This window comes from Hemiscyllium ocellatum, chromosome 17, assembly GCF_020745735.1.
Source record: "Hemiscyllium ocellatum isolate sHemOce1 chromosome 17, sHemOce1.pat.X.cur, whole genome shotgun sequence".
NCBI classification, from domain to species: domain Eukaryota; kingdom Metazoa; phylum Chordata; class Chondrichthyes; order Orectolobiformes; family Hemiscylliidae; genus Hemiscyllium; species Hemiscyllium ocellatum.
The window spans coordinates 24,180,252-24,208,251 of record NC_083417.1 but is presented as its reverse complement, the minus strand read 5'-3'; the positions used below and the strand labels follow the sequence as shown (position 1 = coordinate 24,208,251).

At 45.2% G+C, this 28,000-nt stretch overlaps 1 protein-coding gene across 1 annotated transcript; it reads right to left on the bottom strand.

Moving 5' to 3' along the window:
• Positions 1 to 5: 5 nt before the first annotated feature.
• cdk10 (cyclin dependent kinase 10) lies at positions 6 to 27,539 on the bottom strand. The gene is made up of 14 exons (XM_060837618.1): positions 27,371 to 27,539; positions 18,900 to 18,972; positions 15,324 to 15,395; positions 13,739 to 13,841; positions 12,205 to 12,286; positions 11,915 to 11,982; positions 9,680 to 9,732; positions 7,446 to 7,515; positions 6,949 to 7,008; positions 6,652 to 6,775; positions 4,902 to 5,041; positions 3,938 to 3,990; positions 1,083 to 1,205; positions 6 to 395 (listed from the first exon to the last, which is right to left on the bottom strand). The coding sequence occupies exons 1-13, from the start codon at positions 27,455 to 27,457 to the stop codon at positions 1,111 to 1,113; spliced, it is 1,080 nt and encodes a 359-aa protein (XP_060693601.1). The 5' UTR covers positions 27,458 to 27,539; the 3' UTR covers positions 6 to 395; positions 1,083 to 1,110.
• Between the last annotated feature and the right edge of the window lie 461 nt (positions 27,540 to 28,000).

The window sequence follows — 28,000 nt, the reverse complement described above, 5'->3', positions numbered from 1 at the left end:
AATAACTTTTCAAAAATGTTACATCCAGACACAGCATAGTTTTCAAAGTAATCATCTCATGACAATGTAGTAAAACAAAACGTTGGCAAATTGTTCAGTTTATGGACTTTTCAGGCAACAGAATAGCAAAGTTTAAAAGATTGTTGATTAATTTTATACAACAATGAAGTATTTTAAAGTCTTTTATTTATTCTGTATAAATGTTTCTTTTTCTTCCCCCCAACCATGTTTTGGATACAGTCACATCCTTGATTAATTTTTTCTCCATTAGATCACGTTCAATCCTGAGCACTGATTTTCACTAGAGCATTGCCTTAGGTTGCTCATAGCAAGAGCCACTTCAACCCATTTACCATGGAATAGAGCACATTCTTCCTTCTCCCTTGATTAGTAATCTGGATGAAAGAATAAATAATATATAGAATTTAAAAATTACAATATTTTGATAATTTACATCAGATCGATAATTATAGGCACTAAGTTATTGCTGTAGTAAGCTTTTAGTCAAATGTTATAATGCTCCAATATCTTCACATAATGCATCAAAACATTATTTTCTATTTAGATATGAAATCTATAATAGTATGTGAAAGATTTGCACAGAAATTGACACAAAATTTGAAAAGTAGAAGAACAGTAAAACTACTGCAAGCAAAAACCAGCCATCAGACTTTTCTTGATTATAAATAAACTTGCATTTAATTACTATCTAAAATCAAATGATTTAAAAAAAAAACAACTCAAACTACTGGAAAATATGCACATTATCAAAGAAAGGTTAATTCTTAATAGTGCAATCAATCATTTTATTTGAATGCTTTTTAAAAATGAGATACCGATTGATAAATACAATTCAGTTAGAGGGGAAAAGTAAGGAATGGGATTTTTGAAATTTGAAACCAAATAATGAGAGAGACATCCAATTCAGAGAACGTTTTTTTTAAGAAAACGAATGTTCAGAAAGGGACTACAGCAACAGATACCATATTACTTGCATTCAAAATACTGCAACGCAGATAGAATACAATAGACCCAACAAAAGACAAAGCTACTGCATGTGAATGCAAAAGTCAGCCCCGTACCTGCGACTGTTTCAGCAGGTTCCTTACATTACACTTTCACACGTTTTTGTTGATTGTCCATGCTAGAAGCTGCCCGCTTGTTACGATGATGAGGGAAGGTAGGCATCAGCTCTGGTTCACATGCTTAACAGAAATAGTTTTGGTTTAGTTTATAATAATTCAAATTGCACCTCACTGAATTTCAATCTTTTTCCCTCTTTTTTTCCATTCTGTCCTGAACAATAGTGAATTTGGCAATTCAAGCCTGACACTTACCACACAATGTTGAAAATGCATTTCAAGATGTTGAACTCATTTTGCAATGGTCCCTACTTGTAATGACAAGAATATCAGGAAGCTGCAGTCTAAGTTACTCTTTCTCCAAAATCTTTCCTATACCTGACTGTCCTTCAAAGATTCTCTATTGAAATAGATGGGAAGGCATGAAGTTGCTATAAAAAAATTAAATAATTGTGTCGCCAGCTAAGAAAACACTTCCTACCAATCCCTAATTGCCCTCGTCAAGGTCCTGTTCAACCTACTCCCAGAACTCAAAAGCGTTGCATTGAAATGTCAATGATGGTGTTTCTGCAGCTGTGTACTTTTAAATCTGGCATTTTTGTTTGAACACCAAGGGCTAAATATGTAGGATTTTCTGCTGGTCAGTGACAGTTACTCCCATTCATTTTCAGATGTGGTTGCACCTTTCAGAAACTAATTTTTCTAATGTGAGATTGAGATTCAAGTAGAATTATGGAACTATCCCTTCAATCAACCGTCCAGTTATAATAGTGAAACTGGTTATTTAGCTTACTAAGAAACTGTGATTAGCATTAGCTATGTTTCCATATCCAGCTATCCAATATTAACTTAAATATTAACATAAGTTTCTGCTTCAATTCTGAAAGTGTTACCACAGCTTCACCACTCACCAAACTCTGTTCTTTATCTCTTGCATTTCAGCTCACACCTATGGTTGCTCTCTCTAGATCCTATAACAATGAAATACAGACCTACTTGTGTCTACCCTGCCCCATCCTTGCATTATTTTAAAGCATGTCTATATTATACTGAACTAAATTTTCATTCAGGGTCAAGAACATGACACGTGTTACAGATATGCCCACTACTACTTTGAAAAGGGGAGCCAATTAAAGAACATAGTGTCCTCACCATCCGATTAAGGAGAGTGTGGGGGGGCTCATGATGGTAGAGGGCTTATCGTTTGGATTAGCAGCCCCTTGGATAGGATGTAGCCTGCCAGCTATGGAACACAAGAGGGGAAGTTAACTTCTTGTTTTTTTTAAAAGAAGGCTACAGCTGCCCTGCCTGATCCTGGAGAGGAAGCCCCTCCAGGGAGGGCTTGCAGTCATGATCCAGTGGTCCTTACATACGCAGTGGTGAGATAGGACCTTGCACAAAGAATCAGAGCTACCATGTCCCCCATTCTAAACAAATGATTGGATTTTTCTTTTACTCTAAGTTCCCTACAGTGTAGAAACAGGCCCTTCAGCCTGACAAGTCCACAGTGACCCTCCGAACAGTAACCCACCCAGACCCATTTCCCTCTAACTAATGCACCTAACACTGTGGGCAATTTAGCATGGCTGATTCACCTAATCTGCACATCTTTGGACATGGAAGGAAACCAGAGTACCCAGAGGAAATGCACGCAGACACGAGGAGAATGTGCAAACTCCACATAGGCAATCGAACCTGGGTCCCTGACACTGAGGCAGCAGTGCCAACCACTGAGCCACTCGCAAGGTTATTGTGCCCATATTACTGACTGGAAATCCCAGTTAGTATGGAAATGAGATTATGATAAGCTGTTTAAGTAAATTAATTTGCTGATTTAAAAAAAAGTTGCCTGCCGCTTGTTAACAGTGTTGCTGCTCCAACACTGAGCCATTCTCTTTAAAACTGTTTTGAGATTGTGGTGGGGAATCAATACAATAGCTGACAGTATCCACCTTACATAAGAACCCCAAATCTAGTTGGTAAATTAGGCCTGAGCAGTCATGACAGTCTTTATTAAATTTTTGAACAAGTTGATTAAAAGAACTATAACCTAGCTCTAATAGCATATATAAAGAAACAGGCCTTAAGGAACCAAATATTCACATGTATACACTCTGATTCTACCCGCTAATGACCTGATGCAGTATTAGATTAGAGTGGTGCTGACAAAGCACAGCAGGTCAGGCGGCATCCGAGGAGCAGGAAAATCGATTTTCGGGCAAAAGCACTTCATCAGGAATGAAGGATGCAATATTAATCAATCTGGAACAGTAATTTTGCATTTAATATTTCAATTCCCTCACTGCTAAATATTGCTGTTTTTCATCAAGGAAGCTGGGTTTGAAACTTTGAAAATCTGGACAGGAGAAGGAGAGATCTAGACAGTCAACAAAAGCAACGACTTGTTGCAACAATACTTACCTCACAACTCAAAAGGAACAGTGGCTCAGTGGTTAGCACTGCTGCCTCACAGCACCAGGGCCACAGGTTAGATTCCAGCCTCGGGTGATTGTCTGTGTGGAGTTTGCACATTCTCCCCATGTCTGCGTGGGTTTCCTCCGGGTGCTCCGGTTTCCTCCCACAGTCCAAAGATGTGCTGGTCAGGTGAATTGGCCATGCTAAATTGCCCATAGTGTTAGGTGCACTGGTCAGAGGGAAATGAGTCTGGGTGGGTTACTCTTCAGAGGGTCGGTGTGGACTGATTGGGCCGAAGGGCCTGTTTCCACACTGTAGGGAATCTAATCAAGCCTATACAAGATCCACTGAGATACCTCTAATTTCTGCAAAAGGAATGAGCATATTCAGAATCAAGTCTGGAGTGTTTTTATATGATAAAATGATTTGAAATTACTTACGTAATGGCTTTTCTTTAAAATAGGAACTCTCCAGACTGTCCTCTGCTGTTGCCCTAAACATAGAATAGTATCCGTCATCTTGTATCACATGCTAAACACACAAGCACAGTGCTATAAAATACACATGCACAATCCTGCAGATCTGCACAATACTTTGTAAAATTCTATCTTCATTTCACAATTACTTATTCAAGTTGCTGAATAATCAACAACCCAGCAAACCAAAATGCATGCTTAGGGTAACTTTGCAGCAGTTTGACCAGTGAAAGAACATTGGGAAAAATATTAAAAAACAATGTATGAGATGCAATGATCTTCATCAACAAACTCAACCCAGGCTAAAAGCCCAAACCAAAAAACAAACATCCTCAGATACAGAGATGGTGGATATCCAAGATAAAATTCACATGGTTATATTCAGGACCAAGTGGGCGTTATGGGACAAGATGAATCACATTGAATTTTCTGTTACAATGAAACAACGATCCCAACCTTCACATTTATAGCAGCAGACTAAAAGTTTATTTTTGTTTGTAGTGGTTTTAATACTACAATAATGCTAAAAGGTCAAAAGTAATATTATTTAAAATTCATCAAATACCATAAATGCTATATTAAAGTATTTATTACAACATTTATGTTGGTTTATTACTGTGACAAAAATATTTATTTCAACATCATATCAGTTGAAAATTTAAAAAGGACAGGTGTTGCAACTGGAAGTTTCGTAGTAACTTCCGTCGTAAAGAGTAAAATACTTTTAGACCAGGACATGAAATCCAATATCAATCAATATTCCGACCTGACCCTATGCTGAATTATATAGTCTAATCTTCTTTTGCTGTGCTAGCTCAACAAAAATAGTGATATAATACATGGAAGCACTAACTTCCCCAAATACCCTATTTCCATCAGGACACAAAAAAGAAATCCATCACCATATATAAAAGAGATGTTGGAATACCTCTTTTTTGGATCATACATGAAGAGGAAGTTGAGAAGTCGGAGACCGGCTTCCGACAACCATGGAAATTTGTGCTTCAGGTTATTGTAAGGCTGTTTTCGCAGAGTGTACTGACCCACTAACGGCAAGTTGGAGAAACCCTAGAGCACATCATAAATACAGACAAATAGCAATTCAACAAAATGGGAGGAGTATCAAAAGCAGTGTGTTAACATCTACATGACCACTTAATCGGGGAAATACTCCCAAAACTGGACAAAAAGGAAATCTTAGAGCAGAAGCACATCAATGAAAGGTTGAACAGACTTCAATATGTGGAAAAGTAACTTTTATTTTTTTTATAAAACTAGTAGCTACATTCAAACCTACTTTAAGTGATAATGTAGAAAAATAGTGCAGTTGCTGAAAATCTTGAAATAATGGCACAAATTCTTGCAATTAAGTCAGCAGATGTAGGATCATCTGAGAGAGAAACAGAGTTAAAGGGCCAAAGATTTTACTGATCATGGAAGTGGATAGCCTGCAATTTCCCACCATCAGCAGATAATATAGAATGTTCCCACCTTAAGGAAACTTCTAGAAACATGTCAATTTGGCAGGCAATGGCTACTTGCACACATTGGTGGAAAGCCAATTATACCCCTTAATGTGCCATTAAGATTACAGCACAGATGCTGACCTGAATCTTTCATTTGGCAGTAAGGCACCACATGATGACTGAATCTTGGATGAGCTGGATACCAGCAAAATTCCAAAAAGGGCCACCATTCTTGCTATAATTTTCACTCCACCTCCTGTGTGTGTGTATCTCTCCCTCTCTCTGTGGACACAACTGCAAGATAGTGATAGCTGCAGCCACAAGTCGTCCATTACAGGGGCACACCTTCAACAATGCTGGCCTGGAAGCTGCAGCTTCATTTCATTTTAAGTCTTTAATAATTCTTCATAGGGTGGGCCTAAGGTGGATGTGAAAAGGATTTCTTTTGGTGAGTCCAGAACTAGAGGCACTGTGCTAAAATTAAGAGTCACTTTTATAAGACTCAGACGTGAATACTTTTCTCTCAGAGGGTTGTACCACATTAGGAACTCTGCCTCAGAAAGCAGTGAAGGTAGAATCATTAATTTTTTTTTAAAAGCAGAGGTAGATAGATTCTTGTTAGGCAAGGGAATCAAAAGGTTATCAGGCAAAGATAGAAATGTGGCATGCGGAACACAAACAGATCGACCCTGACTTTATTGAAAGTCAGAGCTGGCTCAAGGGGCTGAATGGCCTACTCCTGCTTCATACCTTGACGCATTCTTCCTCCCCCAGCCCCATCTTCCCTCAGCTTAAAACTGTTGCCTTTCCAATTTTAGTTCTGATGAAAGGTCATAAACCTGAAACATTCACTCTGTTTCAGTCCACAGATGCTGCCTCACGTGTTGAGTTATTTTTGCTTTTATACTTTGTTTTTATGTCATCTATGATACAGTGACAAGACCTTTAAACCTCCATATCCCTATTGCATGTAATTAGTCAGAATGATCACTAGTACAAGAGATGCTTGTATCTGAATTTTCTAACAAAGCCTTGACTTTATACAAGGGAAGAATGACTTAAAAGCTAACAAGTTGAAATTACACTTTCAAGGTGTAACTTACCACACTTAGAGAGTTATGCTCTACAGTATTCACTGTATCTTAATAAATGTTATTAAAACATTTTTACAGTGAGGTGGCAAATCTCTGATTAGTTCACACCAAGACTTACTGGCCATATATTCTCATTCGGAGTCCCTAATAACTGAACAATCAGATCAATCTGATGGATCTCAGAGCTTCCAGGAAGCAAAGGTTTGTGAGCCAGCAGTTCTGCAAGAATACAACCCACTGCCCTACAAACAACAAAAAAAAACAAATTATGAGAAAATCTGCAACAAGGTTTGCAATAAACAAAAGTCTGAGTAAGGCCCAGTAAAAGAATACCTTGTTTGCCACAGATGCTGCTCATTTACTGATAATTTCCATGGTAGTATATTGTTTATCTTACACTAAATAAGATACCTACCACATATCAATAGCTGTAGTCTGAGTCTTTGTTCCTAATAGTAATTCTGGAGCTCTGTACCTAAGAACAAAGCATGCAATATTCAATCAGAATTTCAGAGCTCCCAAATATTCACAAGCATCTTCTATTTTTAAACACTTCACAAGTCAAAATAGGCAAAAGTAGTCATGGGGTCTTTGGTTTGGTAAAATAATTGCAACTGGAACATGGCAGAAGTTGCAAACATGGAAATGTAATATTTCTACAAGTCTGTGGATTCTGATTGACAAATTGCCCATTTAGTTTCTTTGACTAATTACTGATAATGTTCATCTTCACAGCAACACTCAAACCATAACACTTGCAACAACAATAGGCCAAGAAAACCTCTCAGAGATCTTTCATGCTGATGGCAGGATCATGCTGCTTGAAGTGTTGAAGTATCCAAGTTGCGTGCCACCTTAGCATCAAATATCATAATCATCAGGAAACAGCTTAGTTTGTGTCAGCCAACCTACCATAATGTTACCACCTTTGGAGTCATAGGCTTCAGAGGCACTCCATATGCACGCGCCAACCCAAAATCAGCTGGAAAAAATAATACTTAAAACAGTTAGAAGAGGAAAGCAATGTAGTGTCTAATCAGTACAAGGTGGCAAAAGAAGAATGTGTATTTATATTGCATTTTCATAAACTTCAAAGCATCCCAATAGTTTCAAAGCCAAATAGTTACTATTGAAGGGCAGTCATTATTTTGGCAGTCAATAACTGTCCATAAATAGCCAAGAGATAAATGATCAGGTAATGTGTGGATGCCAAATCCCTAAACACAGACCAGAGAACCTGACATCAGTGGTGGGCAAGCTGTTGGAGGGAATCCCGAGGGACAGAAGGTATACGTATTTGGAAAGGCAAGGACTGATTAGACATAGTCAACATGGCTTTTTGCATGGGAAATCATGTCACACAAACTTGATTGAGTTTTTTGATGAACAAAGAGGATTGATGAGGGCAGAGCAGTGGACATGATCTGTGTGGACTTCTGTAAGACGTTCAACAAGGTTCCCCAAGGGAGGCTGGTTAGCAAGGGTAGATTTAAGGGCGGCACGGTGGCACAGTGGTTAGCACTGCTGCCTCACAGCGCCTGAAGACCCGGGTTCAATTCCCGACTCAGGCGACTGACTGTGTGGAGTTTGCACGTTCTCCCCGTGTCTGCGTGGATTTCCTCCGGGTGCTCCGGTTTCCTCCCACAGTCCAAAGATGTGCGGGTCAGGTGAATTGGCCATGCTAAATTGCCCGTAGTGTTAGGTAAGGGGTAATGTAGGGGTATGGGTGGGGTTTCGCTTCGGCGGGTCGGTGTGGACTTGTTGGGCCGAAGGGCCTGTTTCCACACTGTAAATCTAATCTAATCTCATGGAATACAGGGAGAACGAGCCATTTGGATACAGAACTGGCTCGAAGGTAGAAGACAGAGGGTGGTGGTGGAGGGTTGTTTTTCAGACTGGAGGCCTGTGACCAGTGGAGTGCCACAAGGATCGGTGCTGGGTCCACTACTTTTCATCATTAATACAAATGATTTGGATGTGAGCATAACAGGTAAAGTAAGCAAGTTTGCAGATGACACCAAAATTGGAGGTATAGTGGACAGCAAAGAAGATTACCTCAAGAGTACAGCAGGATCTTGATCAGATGGACAAATGCACTGAGGAGTGGCAAATGGAATTCAATTTAGATAAATGCGAGGTGCTGCACTTTGGAAAAGCAAATCTTAGCAGGATTGATACACTTAGTGGTAAGGTCCTAGGGAGTGTTGCTGAACAAAGATATCTTGAACTGCAGGTTCATAGTTCCTTGAAAGTAGAGTTGCAGGTAGATAGGATAGTGGAGAAGGTGTTTGGTATGCTTTCCTTGATTGGTCAGAGTATTGAGTATGGAGTTGGGAGGTCATGTTGCAGCTGTACAGGACATTGGTTAGGCCACTGTTGAAATATTATGTGTAATTCTGGTCTCCTTCCGATCAGAAAGATCTTGTAAAACTTAAAAGGGTTCAGAAAAGATCTACAAGGATGTTGCCGGAGTTGGAGTATATGAGCTATAGGGAGAGGCTGAACAGGCTAGGGCTGTTTTCCCTGGAGCGTTGGAGGCCGAGGGTGACCTTTTAGAGGTTTATAAAATCATGCGGGGCATGGATAGGATAAATAGACAAAGTATTTTCCCTGGAGTGGGGGAGTCCAGAACTAGAGACCATAGGTTTAAGTTGAGAGGTGAAAGATATAAAAGAGACCTGAGGGGCAACCATTTCACCCAGAGGGTGGTACGTGTATGGAATGGGCTGCCAGAGGAAGTGGTGGAGGCTGGTACAATTGCAACATTTAAAAGGTATCTGGATGGGTATATGAATAGAAAGGGTTTGGAGGGATATGGGTCAAGTGCTGGCAGGTGTGACTAGATTGGGTTGGGATATGTGGTCAGCATGGACAAGTTGGACCGAAGGGTCTGGTTCCATGCTGTACATCTCTATGACTCTATAATTCTACTGGGGTAAATAAAAGTTGACAAATGAAAAACTGCATTACTTTTCAAAAGCTTATTATAAAATGGTTCCACAAAGCAGTCTAAACCTGTCAGAAGAAATCCCATCTTAAATTTCTGAAACATTTGCATTTAATGAAATTTATCAGCAATTTAAACTGACCTAATTTTATAACACCAAAAGCTAATGAGAATATAACTAAAGTATTACACATCTTACCTATCTTAACACACCCTTTATCGGTCATTAACAAGTTAGACACCTTAAGGTCTCTATAAAAAATAAAGATGTTTGTTACCAACACGTCACATGTTTGAAAGCTCATCCAAAAGCTGTAGATGAGGTGCAAGTTGATCATGCAGCATTGAATCTGAGCAAACCAAACTGACTTCTGACCCAGTTCATCTCGAAGGCAGGGGCAACAGTATTAATCAACAATTAAAATTATTCATACAATAAGAGTTAGAATTATATTTTTGAAAAAAAAAGTCATCAACTGAAATAAGTATTTCCTTAAATAAATAAATAAAGCCTGGGGAATGCAGATGTTCCAGTTGTTCAATCAATTCAGGTTCTGCTATGTCAGCTATTTGTATAAATATAACCACAGATTAGTGGTATGAATTCAGGAAGCTTGTTGGTTACTTACATGGTGGAGCTGAGCAACAGAAATTACTGGCAGGAGGTTTGGCAGACATTTCTGAGGAACCGTGCAAATAATCAAGTAAACGTGCCCCTCAATAATTCATTTTAGAACTAGCACAAGTCTTTAATATTTGAATGGGGCAACATCACTACTGCGATGTGTAACACCGAAAAGTTTTCAAAAATTTTGTGCCAAAGAATCAATTCAAAATGGATAGAACAGAAAGGGGAAATCAAGAATTATTAGCCAGGAGGGGGCAGATGTCTTTATGTTTGACTTAAAAAATGGTGCCATGGATTCTTCTCCGTTCACCTGAAAATGCAGATTAGTCTCACTGAATGCCCTATCCAAACATCTGCACTCCAGTACTGCTCTGAAGTGTTAGCGTTAAATTTGAGCAATTCACTGAGTGGAACTTAATCCCACAACATTATGACACAGTTGTGCAACTAAGTCATGCTTGGCTTGGAAATGTGCTACACCGAGAACCATGTTGCCTGTAGGTGTAATCCTAACCCAACCCTATCGCTTTCTTAATCACTTGCTGAAGCTGCATACTAAATTTTGTGATTCTCATACTACAACATCAGTGCTCCCTCTAAGCTGCACAGCTGAAAAACCCTACACACACTTCTTCATCCTCCACTTCTGACAGCACTCTGGTTTTAAATATACATTACACAGAACTTAGGAGTTTATGTAGGAACAATCTGAACCACCAAGTTCTGCAAGTTCCCTCTATTTCAATTACTGCTTTTTTCTATTCTTCCTGCCAAAATGAACACATTCACATTTTCCTATAGTATATTCCATCTGCCAATTTACTTAATCTATCTTTATACTTTTTCAGACCGTCTATCTTCTCTTGGCAACTTACTCTCGTACTTTGGTGTCATCAACAAATTTAGACTCTGTACATTCAATCCCTTTGTCCAGGTCATTGTTACAGATTGCAAATGTTGAAAACTGAACACTGATCTCTGAGACACTCTACAAGTTACAGCTTGCCAATTCAAAAATGACACCGTTAACCCTGTTTCCTATTAGTTAACTAAGTATTTATTTACACTAATGTTATATGCTATAACACATGCTCCTACCTTACAGCCATGGAGTAATAGAGATGTACAGATGGAAACAGACCCTTTGATTCAACTCGTCCATGCCAAACAGATATCCTAAATTAATCTAGTCCCATTAGGCAGCTTGTGTAGGAACAAGATATTTTGGCTTCTTATCAAGCATATTTTCAAAATCCAAGTATACCATATCAACAAGTGCCCCTTTATCCCTCATATTTACTACTTGTTCAAAAAATTGATATTCCATAAAAATGATTTTTCTTTTACAAAATTATGTTGGCTTCACCTCATCACATAATTTTCCAATGATCCTGCTACAACTACCTTAATAATTGATTCTAGTGATTTTTCTAAGACAGATATTAGGCCAATTGGCCTAGCTTCCTGACGGAAAGCAGTTTTGAGGTATTTTCGAGTCAACCCATTTAAAAATGTTATTACACAGCTCTGGAGCACATGGGACACTAGATATTTTCTAACCAATCCATTTAGAGATATATTACACATCTCTGAAGTACATGGGACTTGAACCTGGGCCTGAGGATTGAGAAGTAGAGTCACCATTCAGCCGCCTGGTAATTAATCTACTAGTCAACAGAATTAAATGTCAGATTCTGTTTATAATCAGGATGCTGGTTTTTTTTTTAAGTGCATGTTACATCTGCCAGATGTTTTAGACTGGAAGCAGTAGTATATCTATGGCACTTAGTCTCTCAATTCTCTCACCTGTGAATAATGAAGTTTTCATGCAGATATCGCAACCCCTTCAATAATTGAAGAATTATACATTTTACCTGAAAAGGGAAGTAATCCAAGAGTTAATGTATTAAACATTTACAAAGACAAAAGTATAATTTTATATGGCATTTTTAGTCCCTACAATAGCATAAAAGAACCAAAAGTAAGAATGAAAAGTGATGCTTTTATTGAAAAGTTCTTACCTAGTTAGACTGTGAAGTTATTTGAATAAACAATTACTACAAGTATTCGAATATCTGAGACAGTTCTATACTTACCTGAGCCTCTGAAAATGGTGACTGCATATTTTCTAAAAGACTTGCAAGATCCTGTTCACAGTATCCCATTACCAGGAAAATACTGTAGAAATAAAAAGTGACCAAATTCATCATGCATTAATTAGCTTCACATATTACCTTAGTAGCACCATTAAATGATAGTCCAGGCCAACTGTATAAGAAGACACTTATATTCCTAACTGCATATAATATCCAGGTAAACAATGCATTACTTTGACACCAATCAAAGGATTACGCTTCTATAGTGACATATTCTCTTGGTACTACAGTGGATTAGCATCAGCACAAATCAGGAATGTTGTATTGATGCAATAGAAATATTCTAAGTTTTACTGTTTTATATATATATTTCCATCTTTAATCTGTCATTCTATTAGAACTGCCATTTTGTACATTTACTAGGTAGAGAAAATACAACCAAATGATCTTCCATTTTCCTCTTAATACAGAAGTAAACAGGAAATGTTTTGTCAATCTTATCATGAAACGCTAATGAAAGATAAAGATTTATTGCAGGAAAGCTGCGTACACATATATTATAAAATAAATTTTCTTTTAATTGTCATCTATCCCATCCATTGTGAGCTTGCCCTGAATAGAGCACCATTCCGCAGTTCTACTATCCCATTCTGATTATGTGTAAGGTCCCCTTGTCTCTTCTCTTAGGATTCTCAAAGACCCCACTAATCCAGTTATGTATTTGTTTCCAGGACTGCCTGAACCACATTTCCTTCATAGAGATAACTGTTTATTCCCTGGCTGTGCAAGTGCACCAAGCCTCTGGGCCTAACGCTGAACTCCTTCAGTGCATGTTCTCAGCTATGCTGTTCTATTTAAGTGGAAGGAAATCATCAACATAGGCTCAACTCAGAACATCTCAGGAACAAGTCCCATTCATGTTGTTATCTTACAGACTGCAAATTCATGACCAACTTGCAGGTTTGCATGGACCCCCAAATGAGAAATTTGGTGAGTCTTGTTTACATAAAAGGATAACATTTATAAAGAGAAACAAATTGAGAATTTGGATGAAAGTAAAAGTTACACATTTGATATGGCTCACAGAGTAATGGGGCTTGGTTAGCAGCTCACTCAAAGTCATACAACCTGGAAACAGATACTTTTGTTCAACTAGTCCACACCAACCATGTTCCCAAACTAAACTAGTCCCACTGCCCTGTATTTGGCCCATATCCCTCCGGACCTTTCTTCTTCCTGTACATACCCAAAAGCTCTTTAAACATTGTATCTGTACCTGCATCCACCACTTGATCTGGCAGTTCATTCCACATACTAACTACCCTCTGTGTAAAAATGTTGCCCTCATGTCCTTTATAAATCCTTCTCCTCTCACCTTAAAAATACGCCCCTTGTTTTGAACTCGCTCACCTTGGGGAAAAGACCTTGGCCATTCACCTCCTCTCTGACCCTCATGATTTTATAAATATCTACAAGGTCACCCCATAACCTCCTATGCTCTAGTGAAAAAAATCCCAGCCCATCCAACACTAACCTATCGAGGTGGTTTCCCACGACTACTTCTTTTAGCTCCACAATATTAGGGTGCCGCAGTTTAAGGAGCAGATTAATCTCTCTCAAGCTACTTATGGGGATTCCTGCAAATAAACAAAAGAAAGACAGAAGCTTATATATGCAGCTGATAGAATTGGGAGCAATAAAATCCTATTTGGTTATAGTTATGTCACATTATTAAACTAAAAGTAATTCCTCTTCAAAATCACTGAAAACAACACTGGAAAGGCATGAGGCCATAACAGCTGCAGTGGAAATGCATTTTTTTAAAAAATGATCATACCCAGCTGCATTTGGGCTTATGCTCACTTTCTCTTTTACAAATTAGTGGAATTAGAGGCTTGGAAAGAATTGATATGTTGCTGTAAATGTTATTGATGAATAAGTCCATAATTGGAAATCCAAGACCTATTAACATGAGCTTTGCTGCTGAAAACTGATTCAACTTTATGACCTCCAAGGTTTCATAGTGCATATTTTAGAGATCCACAAAAGAGCAAACTGATTTGCTTACTATTCTTTAATCCACATTAGCATTCCAGTTTACAATATGATGCAATACTGACCAATGGTGGTGAGCAAACACACATTACCAGTGAAAAAACTAATGCTTAATAGAATAATAAGTGGCAGACATTTTAGCTACAACTTCACATTTGAAGAGGATATTAACTTTAGAAACAACCCATTTGCTGCAACACGTATGAACCATTTCCATTAATATTGGATTAATTCTATAACCCATTGTGTTTGGCATTTGTGTCATAATAGAATGTAATCTCAGTTACAGTTTGGCATACACTCTAAGGGACATGACGAGACTCTAGTAGCAATTTTATTCAATGTTTTCACAACTTAAAAATGAAAGTTAATGCACAAGATGACATTGATTACACTTGCTCCCATTTTCTCCCCCCAACAATGAAAAGAACATGCTGTATGGGGTGCCATCAGCATGATTTAGTGGTCTAGAAGATTGTAGGTTCAAGGATCACTCCAGAAACTTGAGCACAAAAATGTAGTCTGACACCCTAGTACAGTACTGAAGGAGTGGAGTACTGTCAGAGGAACCATATTTCAGAAAGACATTAAATTAACTGCTCTGTTAGGTGGATACAAAAGAACCTATGAATAATATCAAGTGAAGCATGGACATTCTCTCTCGTGGCCTGACCAATATTAATCCTCAATCAACATCACAAAAATATATAATCTGGTTATCACACTGCTGTTTGTTAGAGATCCCTTTGTGCAAATTAGCTGATTTCCTTCAAGACAACAGTAACTATATATTGACACCCATGTGGTACCTGGCTGTAAAGTATATCAGAAAATCCTGGGTCTTAAAAGGTATTACAAATGGAAATCTCTCTTATTTTGGAAACAGCCTAACGAACTGGTAAATTGTGTATGCAAAATTAGACCAAAGTAATACTGGTTCAAAATATATACTTGGTGTGCAATGCGTTTTGGTATTATTTCTGAAACGTTTGGTAAGTTTCTAAAAAGAATGCACTTTCACAAACAGATTGAAAACGCCACCGATTTTGATATTTCTTACTTACCATCCCTCTCTTTATCCATTCGAACCTTCTTAAGGGCAACAATTTCATCACTTTTTGTATCATGAGCTCGGTCTAAAACATGAAAAATGTAAATACAGAAATTACAACCTTGTGGGATCAGTTAGCTCAGCTGGCTGGACATGTGTCCATTCAATTCCTGCACCAGGTGAGGTTATCATGAATATATTTATTAGTTCAGTCCTAAAAATGGGGACATCTTTCTGCTGTGTTGTGATGGAGAATGCCAAGTCTCCCTATATTTAATTAAGAAAGGTATATACTCATGGGATTCTGTAGGGTGCTTGGTCCAGTTGCATTCACATGACAATGGTAGTAGACATACCACCAGAATGTCAAAAGGAACATAAATATACCCTGAGAGAATAGCTACTATATGTAACAAAAGTAACAAAGTTCCAAGGTAACAGTATTATACTGATCTCGTTATCCTAATGGAAAATGAACTTGTTAGTAAACTTGTAATTTGTTTTTCCTCTTAATATAATCTTTATCACCGGTCAGTGAGAGCAATGTTTAAAAATTGACTATATCAATTTGTAACCGTTAAAATGGCCAAAACACTCGGCTCTGAACTAAATGGGTACATTCTTGCAAATCCAGTGATGTAAAAATGGGAGATTCAAAAAAGACTTTTTAGAACATGCCATCCATTTTTAAACAATCTTAGTCAATAAAAATGAACTCCCTTGGACAATTCAGCACCAGAGTTTTTGTCTACTTTGCTGCTTGCACACTGATCTGTTCTGGCGCCCCTAGCAACCTCTGGTCCCACCTGATCAGGGCTGATCCGAACAGCCCACTGCCCAAAGCACCCGACTTCAAATCCAAAATCAAAAATCCAGTGAGGCCTTGGTTGCGAAGCTGTCAGTTTTGAGAGTGTGTATCTTCAATGCTCTGAGTCCCCCAGCTGTCAAGTTTCATTGTAAAAGATAAAAACAAGGATGGCAAATGCTGGAAACCAGAGTCTAGATTAGAGTGATGCTGGAAAAGCACAGCAGTTCAGGCAACATCCGAGGAGCAGGAAAGTTGAAGTTTCAGGCAAAAGCCCTTCATCAGGATTATTCCTGATTAAGGGCTTTTGCCTGAAACGTTGATTTTCCTGCTCCTCGGATGCTGCCTGACCTGCTGTGCTTTTCCAGCACCACTCTATTCTAGACTCTGGATTCATTGTAAGCAATGTTCCCCAGACTGTGCAGCCATAATCCTAAAGGTCCTGCACACGCCATGAACAAGTTGGTCCCTTTAAGTGACCAAAACTATATGGCCATGCAAAACAAAAATTAGAAGGGGTGTGCCCTTAACCACACATGCCCTTAAAATTTAGACTATAAGATCTAGGAGCAGAGCTGGGCCATTTGGCCCATTGAGTCTGCTCCACCACTCGATCATGCCTGATATGTGTCTCAACACCACTCTCCTGCCTTCGCCCCGTAATCCTCAATCCCCAATCCGGACGCCTGTGACCAGTGGAGTGCCAGAAGGATCGGTGCTGGGTCCACTACTTTTTGTCATTTATATAAATGATCTGGATGTGAACATAGGAGGTATAGTTAGCAAGTTTTCAGATGACACCAAAATTGGAGGTGTAGTGGACAGCAAAGAAGGTTACCTCAAAGTACAATGGGATCTTGATCAGATGGGCCAATGGGCTGAGGACTGGCAGATGGAGTTTAATTCAGATAAATGCAAAGTGCTGCATTTTGGAAAAGCAAATCAGAGCAGAACTTATATACATAATGGTAAGGTTCTAGGGAGTGTTGCTGTACAAAGAGACTTTGGAGTGCAGGTTCATAGTTCCTTGAAAGTGGAGTCGCAGGTCGATAGGATAGTGAAGGCGGCATTTCGTATGCTTTCCCTTATTGGACAGAGAATTGAGTACAGGAGTTGGGAGGTCATGTTGCGGCTGTACAGGACATTGGTTATGCCACTGTTGGAATATTGCATGCAATTCTGGTCTCCTTCCTATCAGAAGGTTGTGAAACTTGAAAGGGTTCAGAAAAGATTTACAAGGATGTTGCCAGGAGTGGAGGATTTGAGCTATAGAGAGAGTTGAATAGGGTAGAGCTGTTTTCCCTGGAGGGTCGGAGGCTGAGGGGTGACCTTTTAGATGTTTATAAAATCATGAGGGGCATGGATAGGATAAACAGACAAGGTCTTTTCTCAGGGGTGAGGGAGTCCAGAACTAAGGGGGGTGGTGGGCATAGGTTTAAGGTGAGAGGGGAAAGATATAAAAGGGACCTAAGAGGCAACTTTTTCTCGCAGAGGATGGAATATGTATGGAATGAGCTGCCAGAGGAAGTGGTGGAGGCTGGTACAATTACAACATTTAAAAGCCATCTGGATGGGAGGGTTTAGAGGGATATGGGACAAGTGCTGGCAAATGGCACTAGATTAGGTCAGGATATCTGCTCGGTATGGACAAGTTGGACCGAAGGGTCTGTTTCTGTACTGTACATCTCTTTGACTCTAAGAACCTATCTTTCTTAAAACACTCATTGACTTGGTTTCCACAGCTTTCTGCGGTGATGATTTCCATAGATTCACCATTCTTCAGCTGAAGAAATTCTTCATCTCAGTTCTAAAGGGTCATTGTTGCACTCTGAGGCTGTGCCCTTACCTCCTAGCCTCCCCGACTGGAGGAAATATCTTCCCCATTTCCATTCTATTCAAGCCTCTCAGTATTCTGTAAGTTTTAATAAGATTCTCCTTCACACTCCATGAAGTAGACCCAGAGTCCTCAACTTCACCTCATGTGATAAGCCTTTCATCTCAGGAATCATTCTTGTAAACGTCCTCTAGTCCCTCCCCCCTACCCCCCCACCACCATCCCCCCCACCACCTCCCCGCCCCCCCCCCCCTCCTCCTGCCGTCCAATGCCAGTACAATCTTCCTTAGATACAGATGCCCAAACTATTCTCAATATTCCCAATGTGGGTCTGACCAAAGCCTTATACAACCTCAGTGGTATATCACTTGTATTCTAGCTCTCTTGAAATGAATGCTAACACTGCATTTACCTCCCTAACTGCCAACTGAATCGGCACATTAACCTTGAGAATCCTGAACTATGACTTCCAAGTCTCTTTGTGTTTCAGATTTCTTAAACCCTTCTCCATTTAGAAAATAGTCTACACCACTATTCTCCGTATGAATATGCATAACCTCAAACGTTCCGACATTGTATTCCATCTGCCATTTCTTTGACCACTCTCTGAGCCTGTCCAAGTCCATCTGAAGCCTCCTGCTTCTTCAACACTACCAGTTCATCCATCTAGCTTTGTATCAGCTTGGAGGGAAGGTTGGTTATAGTATCCTTCATGTGCATACTTCGATATGACTGTATCTATCCATCACAATAAATAACAGCCATTCAGCCCCTCAAGCGTGACTTGCCATTCAATGAGATTTGATTGTGGCTTTAATTTAATTTTGTAGCAAACAAATTACGAACCTGAACATTTCAAGAGCTTTATCAATTTTGAATAGATAAAACATTTAATGAGAAACAAAAATGATCTCCTGACACAAAAATAAAGAAAATTAAACTGGACTTACACACAATACCATAGGTTCCTTCACCAATGCGATTTAATTTTACAAATTCTTTCACACTTCTGCTTCTTCCCAGCTACAAATAAAAATATAAACAATTAATTTCACACAGACTTTCTGTCCAGTGTGTTTGTATAATGGTTGGAAGTACCTTTTTGTATCTTAAAAGATCTCTCCAGCATCGAACAGACAAACTCTACTACTTGAAACAAGACTTATTCAGATGAGTAATTTTCACTGCACGCTTAGCAAAACAAATAGCAAAGTTACGGTCTGGGCTGCCTGCTTAAGAATGTTTTGAGTGGTCTGGCCTTGTCCATAACAGATTGGGGGCTCTTTGCAGGATTTAAACAGCAAGTGGTAGGTGCTAGTGTCTTTATTTCGGGTGTTAGTTTGTGTGGGCAGACAAAGCTTGGAATAGCAATAGCTCTTTCAGCTGCCAAGACTTTTCTGGAAGTGGATGAGGTGACTTTGGAAGTTTTACAGGCGAATAAGACCAAGCTGCAGGAGTTAGTGGACAAGCTGGTGTTGAAACTACCTCCTACTGGGAGGAGAGACAAGATAGTTACAGCAGTAGCTCAGCATTTAAATTTGCTGGAGAAACCATCAGAATCTGTGGGGATGGCAAAAATTCAATTGCAACTGAAACAGCTTGAATTAGAGGTGAGAGATAAGGAAAGGGCAGCAGAAGTGAAACAGTTTGTGTTACAATTAAAACAAAAGAAAAAAAAACAAATGGGTTTAGCAGAAGAGAAAGAAAAAGAGAGAAAGTTTGAACTTCAAAAACTGACAGTTAAAAGGAAAGTCAGCTTAAAGGCTGGAGATAAAGGCTGAGGGTAGGGTTTAGTAAGGAAGAAAGTGAGTATGAGCATACTCGTGGGAGGTGAAAGCCTGATGAGAAACTGTTTTGAGTATGTTCAAGCATTGCCTAAATTTGGTGAGAAGGATGTGCAAGTCTTATTCATCTCATTGAAAAAGTGGCGAAACAGTGCAGTGGCCAGACCATGTACGTTTTGTTGATCCAAAAAAATTGTAGGTGGGGCTAGTGAGGTCTTTGCATCACTATAAGAGGAGGTATCTAGGGAGTATGAGGTGGTGAAAAAAGCCATCTTAAGTATATATGAGCTTGTACTAGAAGCCTATAGACAACATTTCAGGATTCTCAGGATGGACCCTGGTCAAACCTATATTGAGTTTGAAAGGATCAAACAAAGTAATTTCAATGGATGGATAACATCTTTACAAATAGAGCAAATCAATGATGCGCTTAGAGAGGTTGTTATTTTGGAAGAATTCAAAAATCCACTGCCTGAAGAAGCACAAACTCATGTGGAAGAACAGAGAGTTAAAACAGTAAGTTTAGCAGCTGAAGTGGCAGATGATTATGAGCTGGTTCTTAGAACTCGGTTTGGCTTCCAGAATCAATTTCAGTCCATGAGGGATAGAAACTGGGGCAAAGAGAAATTCTCACATGGAAAGGGAAAGGTAGATCTCAGGGAAGATCATAAGGATAACTCACCACAGGGTAAAAAGGAAACCCTTGAGGGGATGGACAAAGAAGTTAAAATGCTCTGGTGTTTTCATAGTAATAAAGTGGGCCACACATTTCACAGTGTTGGTGGGCTAGGAGAAAGCCAGATGTAGGAAAACCAGACAAGCCCAGGAGTTTTGTTGGACTGGTAACAAAAAGGACAGAGAAAGTTAGAAAACTGCATTAGAATGCACAAACTGATCAGAGGTTAAGCCAGATTTGCTTAAAAATATATATAAAGGGTAAAGTTTATTCACATAGGCCAGGAGTAAAGAGGTCATGATATTAAGGGACACAAGATCTGCTCAGTCTGTCATACTGAAGGACGTGGAGATGTGTACTTCTGAAAGACTATGGCGAGTAAAGGTACTGGTAACAGGAATTCATGGTGAGACAAAAAGCACTCAATTATGTAAAGTGAGGCAAGAGTCCAGAGAAGAGTGGAGAATTTGTGGACAAACCCGCAGCTCCAGGAATACAATTTGTCCTTGCAAATGATATTGCTGATTCACTGGTAGGCGTGCTGCCTACTCTAGTTGAAAGGCCAGCGGAGATGCAGGCAACTGAAACACTTCAGGATGTTTATCCAGGAATCTTTCCAGATTGTGTCTTAACGAGATCACAGAGTCATAAGCTGAAGCAGGAGAGATCAAAAGGTGCAGATAAGGAAGCTGAAGTAGCCTTATCAAAGACTTTTTTTGATCAGATAAGTGGGACAGAGCAGGAGTCAAATGTTAAAAATGTAACTATCACTAGCTCTGCTAAGCTTATTGAGTTATAGCAGAAAGATAAGAACTTAAAGCAGTTGTATCAAAATACATGTACATGGAAGGAGAGTGAATGCATTCCTGTGTGTTATTACTTAATAAATTATGTCTAAATGAGGAAATGGAGACCATCACACATTCAAGCAGATGAGAAATGGGCAGAGGTTCATCAGATTGTTTTGCCAGTAAGGTATAGAAAGGAGGTGCTGCAAGTGGCACATGAGCAATTTAGCATGGCCAATTCACCTAACCTGCACATTTTTGGACTGTGGAGAATGTGCAAACTCCACACAGTCAGTCGCCTGAGGCAGGAATTGAACCCGGGTCTCTGGCGCTGTGAGGCAGCAGTGCTAACCACTGTGCCACCGAGCCGTCCATACCTACGAACTTTTTCTGAAAATGCCTCAATGTTTTACAATGACAGAGCACTTTAGAGATTTTGGAACCAAGTGAAGTTTAGCAATGAACAGCAATCAAACAAAACAACATGAACAAGTGAATAGCTAAAAACAAGGAAGCCTATAGGAGAAAAAAATTAAAGTATCTACACATAAGCCAGGTTCCTGCATATACAGAGGAAACTTGATTATGCGGCATTCGATTATCCGAATTTTGGATTATCTGGACAAGATCGCAAGGTCCTGATGCTTGGCTAAACTGTGATATCCAGCATTCAATTATCCTAACATAATACTCCTCACCCGAGGCGTTTGGATATCGAGGTTCCTTTGTATTTTGTTCTTAGCAGAGCTTGAAACATTCTGAACAGAAATTGAGAATATGACAAGCTTCTGTACAATACATAGATGCCTGGAGGGGGGGAGGGGCAGTGTGCGGGATTGGTGTAGGTAGGGGACACAGTAGTAAGGATGGGGGAGGGAGGAGTGACGGTGAGAGAGAAGTAGGTGTGGGGATGAGGGCAATTGGGGAGGGAGCGTAGGAATGGGGGAGTAGAATGGGGGAGTAGGGACAGAGGTAGAGACAGTGAGAATGGGGGGGGGGGAGGTGGGAGGCAGGTAGAGGCAGTTGAGTGAATTGGGAAGGAGTTGCAGGACATGAGAGAAGGGGACATGGGTGAAGAGAGTGGGGAGATGGGGAGGGAGAGATTGGGGTAGTGGGGAGAAACGGAGGGGGAGTGGGGAAATGGGGCAGTGGGGAAATGGGCGAGGGCAAGGGCGAGGGCGAGGGCGAGGGATGGGGAGGGCGAGGGATGGGGAGGGCGAGGGATGGGGGAGGGCGAGGGATGGGGGAGGGCGAGGGATAGGGAGGGCGAGGGGGGGCGAGGGGTGGGGGGACGAAGGGTGGGGCAGATGCAAGGTGGGGGGGACGTGTGGTGTGGGTGATGGGGGGACGTGGGGTGCAGGTGATGGGGGGGACGTGGGTGATGGGAATGACGTGGGGTGTGGGTGATGGGGGGGACGTGGGGTGTGGGTGATGGGGGGGACGTGGGGTGTGGGCGATGTGGGGGGGACGTGGGGTGTGGACGATGTGGGGGGGACGTCGGGTGTGGGTGATGGGGGGGACGTCGGGTGTGGGTGATGGGGGGACGTGAGGTGTGGGTGATGGGGGGACGTGAGGTGTGGGTGATGGAGGGGGACGTGGGGTGTGGGTGATGGAGGGGAACGTGGGGTGTGGGTGATGGGGGGACGTGGGTGATGGGGGAGTCGTAGGGTGTGGGTGTTGGGGGGATGTGGGGTGTGGGTGATGGGGGGACGTGGGTTGAGGGTGATGGAGGGGGACGTGGGGTGTGGGTGATGGGGGGACGTGGGGTGTGGGTGATGGGGGGGACGTGGGGTGTGGGTGATGGGGGGGACGTGGGGTGTGGGTGATGGGGGGGACGTGGGGTGTGGGTGATGGGGGGGGACGTGGGGTGTGGGTGATGGGGGGAACGTGGGTGATGGGGGAGACGTGGGGTGTGGGTGATGGGGGGGACGTGGGGTGTGGGTGATGGAGGGGGACGTGGGGTGTGGGTGATTGGGGGGGAACGTGGGGTGTGGGTGATGGGGGGAACGTGGGTGATGGGGGTGACGTGGGGTGTGGGTGATGGGGGGGGGACGTGGGGTGTGGGTGATGGGGGGACGTGGGGTGTGGGTGATGGGGGGACGTGGGCGATGGGGGTGACGTGGAGTGTGGGTGATGGGGGGGACGTGGGGTGTGGGGGGGAACGTGGGGTGTGGGTGATGGGGGGAACGTGGGGTGTGGGTGATGGTGGGGACATGGGGTGTGGATGATGGGGGGGACGTGGGGTGTGGGTGATGGGGGGGGACGTGGGTGATGGGGGGGATGTGGGGTGTGGGTGATGGGGGGGACGTGGGGTGTGGGTGATGGGGGGGGACGTGGGTGATGGGGGTGACGTGGGCGATGGGGGTGACGTGGAGTGTGGGTGATGGGGGGTACGTGGGGTGTGGGTGATGGGGGGGGACGTGGGGTGTGGGTGATGGGGGGGACGTGGGGTGTGGGTGATGGGGGGGACGTGGTGTGTGGGTGATGGAGGGGAACGTGGGTGATGAGGGTGACATGGAGTGTGGGTGATGGGGGTGACATGGAGTGTGGGTGATGGGGGGACGTGGGGTGTGGGTGATCGGGGGGGACGTGGGCGATGGGGGGGATGTGGGTGTTGGGGGAGATGTGGGGTGTGGGTGATGGGGGGAGACGTGGGGTGTGGGTAATGGGGGGAGACGTGGGGTGTGGGTGATGGGGGGAGACGTGGGGTGTGGGTGATGGGGGGAGACGTGGGGTGTGGGTGATGGGGGGGACGTGGGGTGTGGGTGATGGGTGGGACGTGGGGTGTGGGTGATGGGGGGGACGTGGGGTGTGGGTGATGGGGGTGACGTGGGGTGTGGGTGATGGGGGGACGTGGGCGATGGGGGGGACGTGGGGTGTGGGTGATGGGGGGGACGTGGGGTGTGGGTGATGGGGGGGACGTGGGGTGTGGGTGATGGGGGGGACGTGGGGTGTGGCTGATGGGGGGACGTGGGTGATGGGGGGGACGTGGGGTGTGGGTGATGGGGGGACGTGGGTGATGGGGGGGCGTGGGGTGTGGGTGATGGGGGGGACGTGGGGTGTGGGTGATGGGGGGACGTGGGTGATGGGGGGGACGTGGGGTGTGGGTGATGGGGGTAAGTGGGGTGTGGGTGATGGGGGGACGTGGGTGATGGGGGGGACGTGGGGTGTGGGTGATGGGGGGGCGTGGGTGATGGGGGGGACGTGGGGTGTGGGTGATGGGGGGACGTGGGTGATGGGGGGGACGTGGGGTGTGGGTGATGGGGGGGACGTGGGGTGTGGGTGATGGGGGTGACATGGGGTGTGGGTGATGGGGGGACGTGGGTGATGGGGGGGACGTGGGGTGTGGGTGATGGGGGGGCGTGGGTGATGGGGGGGACGTGGGGTGTGGGTGATGGGGGGACGTGGGTGATGGTGGGGACGTGGGGTGTGGATGATGGGGGGGACGTGGGGTGTGGATGATGGGGGGGACGTGGGGTGTGGGTGATGGGGGGGGACGTGGGTGATGGGGGGGGATGTGGGGTGTGGGTGATGGGGGGACGTGGGGTGTGGGTGATGGGGGGGGACGTGGGCGATGGGGGTGACGTGGGCGATGGGGGTGACATGGAGTGTGGGTGATGGGGGGTACGTGGGGTGTGGGTGATGGGGGGGACGTGGGGTGTGGGTGATGGGGGGGAAGTGGGGTGTGGGTGATGGGGGAGAACGTGGGGTGTGGGTGATGGGGGGGAACGTGGGTGATGAGGGTGACATGGAGTGTGGGTGATGGGGGTGACGTGGGGTGTGGGTGATGGGGGGGACGTGGGGTGTGGGTGATGGGGGGGGACGTGGGGTGTGGGTGATGGGGGGGGACGTGGGGTGTGGGTGATGGGGGGGACATGGGGTGTGGGTGATGGGGGGACGTGGGTGATGGGGGGGACATGGGGTGTGGGTGATGGGGGGACGTGGGTGATGGGGGGGACGTGGGGTGTGGGTGATGGGGGGGACGTGGGGTGTGGGTGATGGGGGGGACGTGGGGTGTGGGTGATGGGGGTGACATGGGGTGTGGGTGATGGGGGGACGTGGGTGATGGGTGGGACGTGGGGTGTCGGTGATGGGGGGGACGTGGGGTGTGGGTGATGGGGGGGACGTGGGGTGTGGGTGATGGGGGGGACGTGGGGTGTGGGTGATGGGGGGGACGTGGGGTGTGGGTGATGGGGGGACGTGGGTGATGGGGGGGACGTGGGGTGTGGGTGATGGGGGGGCGTGGGTGATGGGGGGGACGTGGGGTGTGGGTGATGGGGGGGCGTGGGTGATGGGGGGGACGTGGGGTGTGGGTGATGGGGGGACGTGGGTGATGGGGGGGACGTGGGGTGTGGGTGATGGGGGGGCGTGGGTGATGGGGGGGACGTGGGGTGTGGATGATGGGGGGACGTGGGTGATAGGGGGGACGTGGGGTGTGGGTGATAGGGGGACGTGGGTGATGGGGGGGACGTGGGGTGTGGGTGATGGGGGGGACGTGGGTGATGGGGGGGACGTGGGGTGTGGGTGATGGGGGGGGACGTGGGGTGTGGGTGATGGGGGGGACGTGGGTGATGGGGGTGACGTGGGGTGTGGGTGATGGGGGTGACATGGGGTGTGGGTGATGGGGGTGACATGGGGTGTGGGTGATGGGGGGACGTGGGTGATGGGGGGGGACGTGGGGTGTGGGTGATGGGGGTGACATGGGGACGTGGGTGATGGGGGGGACGTGGGGTGTGGGTGATGGGGGGGGACATGGGGTGTGGGTGATGGGGGTGACATGGGGTGTGGGTGATGGGGGGACGTGGGTGATGGGGGGGACGTGGGGTGTGGGTGATGGGGGGGACGTGGCGTGTGGGTGATGGGGGGGACGTGGGGTGTGGGTGATGGGGGGGACGTGGGGTGTGGGTGATGGGGGGGACGTGGGGTGTCGGTGATGGGGGGGACGTGGGGTGTGGGTGATGGGGGGACGTGGGTGATGGGGGGGACGTGGGGTGTGGGTGATGGGGGGGACGTGGCGTGTGGGTGAGGGGGGGGGCGTGGGGTGTGGGTGATGGGGGGGACGTGGGGTGTGGGTGATGGGGGGGACGTGGGGTGTCGGTGATGGGGGGGACGTGGGGTGTCGGTGATGGGGGGGACGTGGGGTGTGGGTGATGGGGGGGACGTGGGGTGTGGGTGATGGGGGGGACGTGGGGTGTGGGTGATGGGGGGGACGTGGGGTGGGGGTGATGGGGGGACGTGGGGTGTGGGGGATGGGGGGGACGTGGGGTGTGGGTGATGGGGGTGACATGGGGTGTGGGTGATGGGGGTGACATGGGGTGTGGGTGATGGGGGGACGTGGGTGATGGGGGGGACGTGGGGTGTGGGTGATGGGGGTGACATGGGGACGTGGGTGATGGGGGGGACGTGGGGTGTGGGTGATGGGGGGGGACATGGGGTGTGGGTGATGGGGGTGACATGGGGTGTGGGTGATGGGGGGACGTGGGGGACGTGGGGTGTGGGTGATGGGGGGGACGTGGCGTGTGGGTGATGGGGGGGACGTGGGGTGTGGGTGATGGGGGGGACGTGGGGTGTCGGTGATGGGGGGGACGTGGGGTGTCGGTGATGGGGGGGACGTGGGGTGTCGGTGATGGGGGGGACGTGGGGTGTGGGTGATGGGGGGGACGTGGGGTGTGGGTGATGGGGGGGACGTGGGGTGTGGGTGATGGGGGGGACGTGGGGTGTGGGTGATGGGGGGGACGTGGGGTGTGGGTGATGGGGGGACGTGGGGTGGGGGTGATGGGGGGGACGTGGGGTGTGGGTGATGGGGGGGACGTGGGGTGTGGGTGATGGGGGGACGTGGGGTGGGGGGGGTGGGGGGGATGTGTGGGTGATGGGAGGATGTTGGGTGGGGGAAAGTGGGCTGTGGGGGATGGGGGTGATGGGGATGTGGTGTGTAGTGGGGGATGGGGTGATGGGGATGTGGTGTGTAGTGGGGGATGGGGTGATGGGGATGTGGTGTGTAGTGGGGGATGGGGTGATGGGGATGTGGTGTGTAGTGGGGGATGGGGAGATTGTGGAGGAGATGTGGGGGGAGGGTAAAGGGCGAGGCTGAGGGGGTAGTTGTGGGAGTGGGGCAGATGAAGAGGTGCGTGAGGGGGCGGGTGCGCTGCTCATTAACTGCCCAGCGGCGCTACCTTGTCCTCCGTCGGCACCGTGAAGCTCCCTTCATATTTCAGCGACTTCAAGCGGATTTGATCAGGTTCCTCACCGCCATCCGCCATAATCCACAGCAGCTTCTGTCCCGGAGAGCCGGTGGCCGACTATCCACTGTCTCGGTGTGAACCCGGGGGTTGATGGCCGACCATGACCCGCCCAGAGTGAGGGAAGCAGCAACTGCGCCCCCTCGAGATTATCCAGAGGGTGGCCAACACTCAACGCTGCAACTCAATGCTGAACATTGATGCTGCTTAGCATTCATTCTATATGGTGCTTCAGGGTTGTCAATATTAGAAATATATCACTTTCACTAAGCAATTTAGATTCTTTAATTTCCTTTTCTTGTCATTAACTGTGGAATTTAATTTTTTTTCCTCAACACAGAATGGGGAAACGTTTGCCTTGTGGATCCAACATTGCAGTCAAGGGTGTTTTAAACATGAAGCGTCCCTCCTGCTCCCACTCCTCACTTTCCATAATCCTTCAACGTCAAACTGTGGTCAAATTGAGATGAGGACAATTCTGTGTGCCTGCATCAAGCTGTACGGAGACTGGGTGGTCAGTGTGCAAGCACTTTATGTTAGCATGCACAGAGCTTCTACCTGCCC